The sequence below is a fragment of the Tinamus guttatus genome, unplaced genomic scaffold, assembly GCF_059628265.1.
Source record: "Tinamus guttatus ecotype Peru unplaced genomic scaffold, ASM5962826v1 Tinamus_guttatus_pri_ptg000098l, whole genome shotgun sequence".
Classification (NCBI taxonomy): domain Eukaryota; kingdom Metazoa; phylum Chordata; class Aves; order Tinamiformes; family Tinamidae; genus Tinamus; species Tinamus guttatus.
Window position 1 is genome coordinate 261146 of NW_028288632.1, and position 12616 is coordinate 273761.

At 37.8% G+C, this 12616-nt stretch overlaps 1 protein-coding gene across 1 annotated transcript in view; it reads right to left on the reverse strand.

Annotated features, from left to right (window-relative positions):
* The window catches only part of LOC104576499 (mannosyl-oligosaccharide 1,2-alpha-mannosidase IB), a 115960-nt gene that overhangs the window by 79346 nt on the left and 23998 nt on the right, over positions 1-12616 (reverse strand). Inside the window, exons 2-3 of the mRNA XM_010223881.2 lie at positions 12313-12568; positions 2110-2206 (exon numbers count right to left, since the gene is read on the reverse strand). Coding sequence (XP_010222183.1) covers positions 2110-2206; positions 12313-12568 — 353 coding nt within the window. The remainder of the gene's footprint in view (positions 1-2109; positions 2207-12312; positions 12569-12616) is intronic.

Genomic DNA, 12616 nt, shown 5'->3' on the forward strand with positions numbered 1-12616 from the left:
AAATCTCAATGTCGAGAACTGAATGTCCAAAAAGGAATGAGAGGAGTCCTAAAACTTTATTCATATAAAGCGAGAGTCCACTGGGCATATCCCTGTGGGGTGTCTTGAATTGCTGGGGGACGCAGCCCCCCTTTTATCCTAATTTCCCGACCAAGGGACGCCCTCTCCTTTTCCCCATTGGCCAAGGTACTCAGAAGTTACAGCCTTCCTGGCCCACCTACACCGAACTCCTGCCTCCCACCATCTGTTCTCACCTAAGGTCACCTGACTCCTTTGTCCCCCTTGCTGAAGAATGTGGGGGAATTGCCCTATTTCCCTTATTTGTAAAGGGCCCCAACTCTTGGCATATACTCTTTTGTCTCACTCACTCATGGCTTAGCTCGTCTCCCTGCTCCCTTTGTCCTGCTCTTCAACCAGACTGTGTGGGAGTCCCCTTATTTGTAAATACACAAACGAGCATTCTGCTCAGGGGGCATCCTTGTTAATTTGGAAAGATACGAGAATGGTTTAAAGATAAAATTTAAGGGCAACAGGGAAGTGACAGATTAAAAAAAAAATCAAAACTTCTCTAAGATACTTTTAAAGCAAGTACTTCAGCTCTTTTTTTGGAATGAATTCCCACTAAAAGTTCACCTTTTCCCTACACATGAAAACGAAAGGTTAACATTTTCATTTGAATCAAAATAATTTATTCTAGGTTCAACCACCTAGCAGAAAAAAAGACACTTCTCTACTTTTGCTATCCAAATGAAAGAGGTTCAAGATTTAAAGCAAAACAAAGAAAGTAAATACTAATCACAATGACAGCCAACCTCACAGATCATTAACTACCTGAGAAGATACAAGTAATACTGTTTGCTTCAAATGAAGACTTTCATAATCACTATTAACATATTTAGGGTATACACAGTAAAGTCACAGACATTTTTGATATAAAAAGTGGTTATGACAAATTTGTGCCTTGCTCAAACACCACAAAGATGATGAATACAGTATGAAAACCTGAAGAGAAATAAAAATGCCTCCTGTTCCCCACACATATATAAAAAAAAAAGAGTCACAGAACAGTTGTGCTATGTACATTTCAAAAAACACCCTCATGAACTCTATGGCTAAGTTTTCTGAGGTGCTGGGCACTTAGGATCAATCCAGGCTAAACTTTGATGTTAGTAATTGAGGCTTTTTTTTTTTTTTAATGTAAGAGGATGAGCATAAGGAACCTTCAGGGCTTAGTCTTCCAACAGCTACAACCAGTTTTTTCAGACTGTCAGTCTTACAGAAGTGGGGGAAAAAAAAAAATCATGGATTCTTTTCTAGCTCAAGGAGCACATACAGTGCAAGGCCATGCACCAGCTGCAACTCTATTTGTTCTACTCCAGTGCATCTACCTTGCCAACTAACAAAAGCAGTACAGCTCCAGATCACCCTCATTTTAAGGAAGAAAAGCCTATTCAATTATCTAATCTGATCATATGTATACAAACACAGGCTATTTACTCCTTGATTTACCTCCTTTCTATTCAAAGTCATTTACAACGATCATATTCACATTCCATTGCTCAAACATTCTCACTTATCGAATTTCTTTGGAACCTTCACCATTCACAAAACTCTACATTTTGAGTTTTGCATCTCTTTCTTTCACTCCAATCTATATATTTAGGATCCTTAATTCACACAATAAGTAACAACATCACTTTATCATACCCGATTTTTCTAAAGCAACTTACATCAAAATTGATCTTGTTCCTTGCTGCTTTTTGGTATCTTGCACATCCTTTTTGCCTTGTATCATATTTTCAAGAGATTAAACAGGAAAATATAGAGAAGTCTTTTTTTAAAAGTTTATAGCATCCCTAATGGAATACGGTGGCAATATTTACCTGTGTATCAAAATGTAGTGTGTGTAGCACAGACTCAGTTTAAGCTTCACAACTTTAAGAACATACTTTCCACAAAGAACAGTTCAGCAATTTATTAAATTATCACCAAACAACTGATACATTTTTTTGTTCTAATGTAATTATTTTGAAATGTGAAGCAAAGTTTACTATGAAGCTTGTGCAGAGGGTACAGGCAGAAATACTTGAAATAGAACATACAACCTACCAAATATGTTGGTGGAATGTCCTTTCCTGGCAATTGGTTTGAGCTCATTATGTCCCCATCCATATTGCCTATAATTGTCCCAGGCATGCTTCATCATCTAAGAGACGGAAAAAGTAATATTTAATTATCTTACAAATTGCATTGTACAAATAAAACATTTTATTCCTTTTTTGAGACTTTGTTTCTCATGTTCATCCCAGCAAACCATTAATTGCTTTCCCACTATTTCCATACAGTATAGGAGTAAGATTTAGTATGAATTAAATCAATAACATCGAGTCTATTTGACTTGTGTTGTAGCATGCTCCGCATTTCTCAAATTTAGACAAGCGAGTTGGTTTGTTTTAACTTCAACAGGTACACAGACATTTAGGCACAGGAATCACTGGCTAAAGCCTGAGGTGCTACCCAAAAGAAAATCTACCACTCTTAAATATAAAAGTTTTTTTATACACTGATATATTAAAATATGACAAAGAAACTTGTGAAAGGCATAACAAGTTTTTATGAGCAACAACTACCTGACAAAACTGCACTGTGGAACAGTCCCTACCAGCAAAAATCTTGAAAGTTTTCTTCTTTGAAAAGTGTCACAAAGCTCTAGAAAGCTCATTCACAGTCTAGTATAAATGTACTATTTGTTCCACAAAACACTCATCTAATCTAATAGATGTTTCTACCGCATAGTAAATGTAGTACTTCTGAAAAACAAAAGGTCCTGTTGTCTCACTAGGATGACTTGTACATGTCAGCCTTTAGGCTAACCTTTTACGCATTTGTTAAAGCTTTTTAAGTTCCTTGATTGTTTGCATGTGGTTGAAATTCAGCAGTGCTCAAATTGCAGGGTGTGCCATGCTGTAAGTACACAATTCCCCTTTAAAAGTCAAGCAAGGTTAGTTACCTAAAGAGATCAAAGTTAGTAACAGAAAGAAATTTGATTCTAGAAAGCACTGCTCCAAGCATAAGGAAAAGCTAGGAAAAAGCATATTTCAAACAAGAATTCTAAAACAACAGACATGTAGCTGCATCCATAATATTATGCATATTTTATTTTCCCATTTCATATTAGAAAATGGTATTAAAATATTGTTAATATCAAAAAAAAAAAAAAAAAACTCCAGAAGGCACATGGAACTCAAATCATGAGCAAGATATGCAAATGAAATTTCAGAGACCTAGATTAACCCTTTAAGAAACTTGATTACATCAGAGCAAGCAAATGCTTCCTGACAGTTTGCAGGCTTGTAGTTTTCTTACTTTAGTCAGTGTGTCATTGTACTCCCAGAAACCATGAGGAAACAAGCAGATGCCGGCTACAAAGCCTAAGGCAGCCTATTACCTTCCTAGCAAGGCCTAGCATAAGAGTGAAACAGAAGCTCTCTTCTCTTACTCAGCTCAGGATTTAGTAGAAGCCAGGAGTATGTCACCCCACATCTTCAAATCTTTCAAGCCGCACACAAGCTGCCTACTGAGGCATGCAACACAAACAAGAACTCCTTGTGCATCCTGCACAGCTGTAATTCCTTCAAACGTTAGCTGAGGCATGGCAAGTTTGGAGGAAGTTAGAACTCGTGGCTAGATGACAACTTTACACACAATCAACCTACGCATGCAGACCCGAAAGCTGGAAGTGGTCCTGTGTTAAACTTACATCAGCCTAGCCCCAGGTGTCCCTCTGAGATGCTGTTTCCCACTCATACCATGTGCCTCCCAGAGGCAGCCCACATGCTGCTTTTGGGAGCTATGCCAAAAAATTGCACATCTCATTAGGCAATAATACTGTAAAACTTTCTTTAGTATCATGAACCTAAAATGTAAGAGAAACACACGCGTGTATTCTACTAAAAGAATAGAGAAGAACCATTTCATTAGCAGTTGTAACTTCCTTACTGCTTGTCAAGCATACATCAGTGGACCACCTAATCACCATGAGAATCTTAAGTAAGAGGACAAGACAACAGTGAAGCACAGCGATCCTCTCTTGACAGATAAAAAATGCAGCCTGGCAAAAGCAGTAGAATCCTGATCACAATTAGTACAGCACTTCCTTGGAGAGCTCTTACTAAAGCCACCCAGACTCAACCCACAAATAACCAAGCTCTTCTGTAGTTTATATAAAACTGTTTATTATAATTTGAAATCATAGAATCAAGAACCAAAGCACCCTTCTGCCAGAAAGGACCTCAGGGGGTCTCTAGCCAATTGCTTGCTCAAAGCAGGGAGAGTCATCAGCTCCATTCACTCACCATGAGGGCAGTCAAGGGCTTCCTGGGGCAGTCCCCTCCAAACCCCAGCATGCAGGTCCACCTTTACGTTCACAAAAGTCTACAAATTCTATCCCGGAAAAACAGACCTGTACTTTTAAAAGGCACATGAAAATGAACCTAAAAAGTTGCTCACTATATCTTAGTGTAATAAACAGATGGAGACCTAAATAGCAAGATGACCATGACAGAGCAAATCTAATCAATCTGCTTCTGCACAGGAAACGGAGCCTCTAAGGTTTTTTTTTGGAATGCATCAATACAATATTTCATGAGAAGAATCAAATGACAATAGACATTTTGGCTTCTTATAAGTCTCAAAGTGTACACAATTTCTGATCTATAATGATGTTTATGACAGCCCAAAAGATTTAAGAGCAATAATTATTGCTCTTATGGCAGAATGTTAACCATAGACTATTTCAATGTTCAGTTTGCTGTACCGTGGCAGAGTGGGGAGTGAAGTAGGTGCAGATTTAATTACATAATATTTAGCACAGAAAATCCAAGAAAATGTTGAAATTTACAGAAGGGCTGAAATAGCATAAACCATTGCCCCAAGAGTTCTTATAGATATAAAATCCCAAGATGAAATCTGGAGATTATAGGGGAAAAAAAAAAAAAGAATTGATTTTACCAGATTCATTAATTAATGTAGAAGTAACTTCAAAAAAAAAATGCTACCAAAACCAGAAACTGACAAAAGCAGGAAACAGTTGCCTCCATCTCCTAAGGTTTTTAGATAGGAATTTATACTTTAAGGGTATTAAGCTACTTTCATAGTAGGAGGAGGAACATTAACTTTCTCCTTTTCCCCTAACTTCAAAGAAAAACAGGGTGCGTTTATTATAATAATGACTCTCTTTTTTAGATGAATGTTAAATTTCAATTCTAGCACGCAGCTACACTAGGGGAACAAAGACTTCAAGATATTATGTTAGCAGATAACTGCCCATTACATGCAAGTGAGAAAGCCAACCACGCTCATATACAGTATTATACTGTGTGAGGGTGATATGCCAAAAGCTCTTGTAACAACAGGAGACTGGAAGGTTAGTGCTGGAAGCGGTAGCAGGACATGCCATAGATACAATAGCTATACTATTGTGAACAGTTGTACACACTTAAAAGAAGAAAATACTCTGCCAGATAAAAATCTATCAGAGGATATCACTTTGGTTCAGGAAGCATCAATAACATGAACTCCTGAATTGAAAAGCAAGTCCTCTAGTCTAGATACAGTTGCAGTTGTAGGAAAAAAAGTTACAAATTTTAAAAGGCAAGTTAAGTCTCAGGCTCTGACTGCAATCCCAGCGCTGAGAGCAACAGGAGGAAGGTGAGAATAGCCACAAAAGGAAAACAACAAACAAACCAGTCACACACTTAATGCAGCCACCATAGAGCCAATTAAAGCCTAATAATGTGAAAATAATAATTTGGTCGAAACAGAAATCAGTAAATCTGAAAAGGGCAGGGCAGAGATTTCCCTGGCTGAACTGCCTGCCTTAAAGCAATTTGCCACTTGGCTGCCTGGGAGTTTGACAGCATCATATGAAGAACTTTGTTTGCCCACCACAGCATGCTCCTTTTTACCAACAGACTTCTTTTGCTTTCTGTTAATTCCAGATGGTAAATCTTGCTTTTGACAGGAAAATGGTTTAGGTGAAATAGTTTCACTAAGCATCACTCTGGAGAATGTTTATTATGGGATGTGCCCAAAAATACAAGGCAGCAAGATGCATGGGCAGTGTAATAACCCTAGAAAAAACAAATCTGAAGTCTGCTGTGATAGAGCTAGAATGCAGGGTATGTCCTTATAAAGAAATTGCTTTTGTAGGAATACCATCCAGAAAACCATCAGCAAGTAAACAGAAAATCAGGGTCCTGCACAGTCAGCAAAGTAAATTTCTAGCCAAACAGCCAAAACATGGCTGCAACCTAGGAGTATTCCTTTCTTGCTATTCATTTCAAATGTGTATAACAGACAGCAAGATTGCAAATAGCTTCTGTTTTCACAGGAAACTATTCTGACTAAGAGATCATGTAAACTTCCTTCAATTTCTGTTTTTAAATTAACCTAGGACTTGCTAGACAAGATTACTGCTTAATTGGCAGATTAAAAAAATGTATAAGTGCTTTCCTATCGCCTGCAGATAATGCTTTTTGGAGACTAAGGAATGATCTTTTCCTTATATAGCCTTTTACAGAAACTTAGAAAACTCTTAGATATTATTTTATTCCTCTAGGAGCTACAGATTTCTACCTAAACAGAAATTATTTCACATAGCTTTACATCTTTTCCTCTGACAGTTTTTCCTAAATTTTCTATTTCCAAAGTTTGTTGGAGATATGTTCCAAATAGACCTAGGAAGCTAAGTTTTCTTAATGAATTTATTAACAAATCCATTGCTAAAAAGTAAAATGTATATCAGGTTAATACAAATGGAAAACCTTTTTTGGTATGCACAAAAGACAAAGAGGTCTGATGGAACTAAGAAATATTTCATATATTTCTTATAAATATTTCCCCTTTATGAAAACTGAAGTGGAAGTAAACGGTCTGAACCTGGAGACCTTACAGCAGCAAACTGACTACTTAAAGTTATATAAGAAAGCTCCCACACACTATTTTTTTAAAGTGTGGTGAATCAACCTTGTGCGTTTTACTATTTGCAGAGAAATTAACAGAGTCACAAGTTTGACTTGTCCTGTGCTCAGAGAAGCAGGGACTTCCCAGGCCATCTTCAAATATCAACAGAACTGCTTCTCCCTTCACTATCCACCTCTTGACATTACGAGCGTCAGTCTGATCAGCTTTATCATCCTATTCTCTCTTTATAGCATTTTGCCAAATCCTTTCAGAAACTGAGAGGTTAGAACTACATGCGGTATGCAAGGTGCAGGAGTACCTTAACTGTGTATAGTAGCATAAAGGTTTTGCTCGTGTTTTTCCAGGAAAAGATGGGGATATAGGACCACATCCCAAGGTTGCCTAGCTCAACAGCTGTTAGCAATTAACACTGCCAAACTTTTTGGAAAATTCTTGTATACAACCACCAAATATTGCTTGTCCACATGTCTGTGTGTAAATTTGTGCATTTTGTTTAAAATATATATACACACATATATATACACATATAATTCAAGATTTTACATATTGTTTTTATCTGTGCATACACTAATACTAGTCTTGATTCTAGTTTCTATTACTTTGTCCAGCTCATTCATTCAGCACATCAGTCTGAAGTTCTTTCATCTCCTCTTGAATCTTTTCAAAAATTTATTTCATTATCCACCTTCTCATTCTCTGGTAACAAAGCAGAGAATAAGGACAGATGTCAGCAACGCAAACAAAAAACTCAAATCTCAGCACGAAGTGAGTAACAACTAACCATTGCAACATTGCAAATCACAGATATTGCAGTATTACAGCTGGAAATGTACCTACCCATATAAGCCCCTGTCTAAATGGAACATATTTTAGGAAACGACTCATTTACATTGCCTAAAAATGACACTACAAAAATCAACAATTACAAGAGATGACAATCAAAATTAACATCATTATTTAATGCACATCTTGCCAAAGAACAAAAAGTGCAAGGAGTACCTAGGGCCAGTCAGCCTCCCTTCTGCTCCTGGAAAAGCGATGGAGCAGCTCATCCTGGATGTCCCTGCATATGAAGCATGAAGTGGTAATGAGGAGCAGTGAGCATGGATTCACAAAGGGTAAAAACATGCTTACACAACCTAACATCCTTCTGTACTAGGATAGCTGCCTGAGTAGATGAGGGGAGCCGTGGACGTTGTCTGCCCTGACTTCAGGAAGGCTTTTGACACTGTCTCCCATAACCTCCTCATAGGAAAGCTCGGTAAGCACGGGATAGATGACAGACAACTGAGGTGGATTGAGAACTGGCTGAACAGCAGAGCTCAGAGGATTGTGATCAGCAGCACACAGTCTAATTGGAGGCCTGTAGCTACTGGTGACTTGGGGTCAATATTGAGGCCAATATTGTTCAATTTATTCATCGGTGACTTGGATGAAGGGACAGACTACACACTTAGCAGGTTTGTCGATGATACCAAACTGCGCGGAGTCACCGACACACTAGAGGGCTGCACTGCCATTCAGAGAGACCTGGACAGGCTGGAGAGATGGGCAGAGAGGAACCTCATGAAGGTTCAATAACGGCAAGTGCAGGGTCCTGCACCTAGGGAGGAATAACCCCAGGCACCAGTACAGGTTGAAGCTGACCTGCTGGATTGCAGTACTGCAGAGAAGGAATCCTGGTGGACAAGAATGTTTTTCAAAAGTAAAAGCATTACACAAGTTTAAAATACTTTTATGTTTTAAATAAAAATATATTTAAAACACTTAAGTACTACCCCTTTAAGCCACTTGTTATAGAAACTCTTAGAATAATTTAACTGAAGTTTTCTTTGGAAAGAAATAATGAATCTCTGTAAAAATGACAGTAACTGGGTCCCTATATGGAACTTTTCTACCCTTCTCCTGAGTGTGGAGAGCTATGTGCATGTTCCAATTCATGTCTAATACTGCCCCTAAATTGCCCCAATGGATCAGTTTTGAAACAGTTGATGCAAAGTGAAATAGGCTGTATTTATTTGTTCATTTTGTAAATTTACAAAATTTGAAGCTGCTCTACAAGAGCGGAATTTCTATAATTTGCATCTCGAGGCATCTAAGCAAACAAGGCCAATTGCCTTCTCAGGACCTTTTGGAATTTTAAAATCAGATGTGCAGCCTCCAGAGAGCCAGGAACTTCCCTGAACATTTTTTGATTTTGTTCCAAACAACCAAAAGGCATTGCATGTCAGAAATGCTGTGTATTCTGGTTGCAGACCTGTATTAGCGATATTGTCTCCTGGAAATTACTCTCTTTGGTAAGTTTGTATCTCATTTACTATTTGTACTGATCTATACTGGCTAAGAATGGCAAGAAAAGAACACAGTGATAAGTTTCTCCTTAACAGTAATGCTGCCACAGAGATTGCATGCTGTCTTTTCCCAATTCTTGTTTTACTTGTTATACACAGAGATTTGAAGTTACTGCTGATTATCAGAAGGTGCATAAGACCAAGGCTATCTTTTATATCATAGCCTAAACCAGCTGAGTTCTTAAGAAAAAGATGAAGATACTCCCCGCAAAGAATCAAGAGCAGCCAATATTATATCCTTTCCATAAGACACACTCCCTCTAGCAGCATGCAGTAGACTTTACTTCCCTTTCCCTCTTACCCTTGCAGCTGAAGGGGGAAGGGGATGCTCAAGATTGATGGGAGGCTTTGGTAATGTCCCCCTATACTTGTGGATTTTGGTGTTAAAACTCAGAGGAAGAAAAAAAAAAAAAAGCAGTAACACTGGAAGATGTGAACCATCTTGTCTGTCCAGAGACTCATTCATAGCTGTAAAGAACCCAAGACAAATTATCAATTATCAAAATTATCTATCTGATTATTTAGCATCAAGATACGAGGGCAATTCTGTAGATTCAGATGGTGCAAGCAGTAATAACTGCTCTATACCAGTACCTAGAGAGAAAAAACAGCTTTGATTGCTCAGCTCATTGTTGCAGGCAACTGCATTCAAGTTTCCATTAAGCAGTTAGTTATTGGAGTGCATTAGGTATTATATGCTTTGTAACCATAGCATTTTCAAAGTGACCTCTTATGCAATCCACAAACTCCTAGAGAAACAAGAAGCAAAGCTAGAGTTTTACCATTTACTAAGGTATTTCAAAACACACATTGCATTTCCAGAACCTCTGCTGTAGTCTGATACATACAGCTGACATCTTAAAAGCAGGTTTCAAACAAAGTATTACTTATCGGACATGACTGAAATATGTTTTCTCGCACCTGTGCTAACTGCTTTGCAATGTAACAGATGCCGAAAGTCAGTAGATCAGAGGCTGCACGAGAATGTCACTGTAGCAGCAATGTGGTCTCCAGCATTACAGTTTTACAGTTCTCATTAGCATGTCTTCCACTGCCATATTCTAGCCTTTTATTCATCTAGTCAAAGTAGTAATTATCTGCTGCTACCCTGCATTTAAGAACTTAATTCTAGAAATCATCTGATAGCCACAGTATTAATAAGACTCAGTGAGTGCAATTGACACAGTGCAGGATACTTCAGTCATGCTAAAATGATCCCAGACTGTTAAAGCCACACTCTTGAAGGCTGCACAGTACAAAGGTATGATATTCTCACTGAATCTTTTACTCAGCAAAAAAATAATCCCATAAAGTTTTTGGCCTGGCTTTGATCAGATACACACTGCAGCAAGCTGTCTTTTACTACATAACTTTTAATTTTTTCTGAAGTGGTTCCCATTTAGGTTGTGTTCAAAAAATATAAAAATGAATACAAGGTAATTCTTCTACAGCACAAGATTTGTGGCAACTGCGGGGATTGCCAGCAGTATTACTTAAACAATGCCTGGGTATTTAATTACACTAACTATACACAAATTTGTATACCTTCAGGTGTGCACCTATGTGAACTGTCCAAGCTTCACTATTTATTTAAGCAAAATAGCCATTTGTGTTAACCTATAGTTTCTCATCTCTTCTCAGGTTTACATGACAACAAACTAATCTTAGAAATGCAAGTACTGATTTTCATTTCAACTCATGGTTGAGCTATATGATATTTAGCTGATGCTTTCTTCAGCTATTTATCACTGCTACCTTTGCTAAGCACCTTCATGTCACTTGGTCAACTAACTCACTCATTAAATTCAACAGTGGCAAACTCAAAGGTACTTAAATATAGTAATGTGTAGTTCAACTAAAAAGTATTGACAGCTCCCCGACCACACTCTTCACCACTCATGTTCATTGCACAGAAGACATTTTGCGAAGCAGGTTGCTCTGTGTGTTCTTGCTAAAAGCGTTCAAACATTCCTCAGTTTTGGAAAGCAGTACGGTCCTTTGAAGTCCACAATTCAAGGCTGTCCTCTGGGAAACAGCCCTAACAAAGCAGGATCAAGGGGGTCTGATAATCCACACACAACTTCGCAGTCAAAAGTGTTTATACAGCAGTCAGTAAGGTAAGACATGCACCTTCAGGGAAGTGCCTGGTCCAAACTATGATTTATTGCCATGTTTACAGGCATAAACTATTTGTTTACTACTTGATACAAGTCGATTTGCTCTCTTCATCAATAATATTCAAAGTAATATTTCAACTTGAATTATTTATCCACATCATAACACATACTGCAGCTGTTGCAATTCGCTATTACTAGCACAGATGGGTGACTAACTTTATTATTTTTCTTCAAGCTTACTAAACTCTAATTGCAAATTCAAAGCAGATTCAGCTGATATAACCACTATCTGCTGCAGTTCTGGCTGCTTTTAATGACAGAGCCTTTGCTTATCTGTTTCTGGCCTGAATCATGTCTGTTTACTAAACTGATTATTGGCCATGAGGCTAATTAGGCTATTTAAAAAAAAAAAAAAAAAAAAAAAGCAGACCAATCTTTTTTCCTCTGTCTTTTCACTCCACTTAAAATAATAATAATAATAATAATAAAACTGTGATACACCAATATATCCCATTCTTTGAATAGAATCTGACAAAGATAAGGCTCTGTTTTAAAGATGTGCTTTTGCTCTTTCGTGTGTAAATGCCAATCACGATTTGGCCTTCACACTACCATTAAAAGAATCTGTTTAAAAAAAAAAAAACAATGCTTAGGAAATATTAACATCACAACACAAGGAAAAACATGCAGCATGATGTTGATGTTCATTAATATGATATGCAAACTTCACCTTAACATTTACTAAAGATATCTGCATTTCTTTTAATCTTTTATTAAATGCTAATCAGACTTGCAACTAGGGGGCATACAGGTAAATGCTATCAGACACAGAAGGGGACAGAACCACATCCTCAACTTACCTCTTTAATTTTATTCCTTTTTTCTCGGATGTCTGGGTCTGCTGGTTCTCCACTGTTTATCCCTATTAGATTTGGTAAAGGAACTGGGGGCAGTGGTCTGCTGTCTTTCTTTTTCAACTCTTGGACTACTTTGCTCTTTTCTGTCTGAATCTCAGCTTGAATCTCATCACGGGATTTCTTCAACTTCTCTTTAGCCTCTTCCAGGGCTTTTTCATGATCTGCTCGGATCTTATTTCTCAGGCGCTCCTCCTCTTCTCTAAAGAAACAAACACTAGTCAGAGTCTCATTTCTTAAAATGCATTGA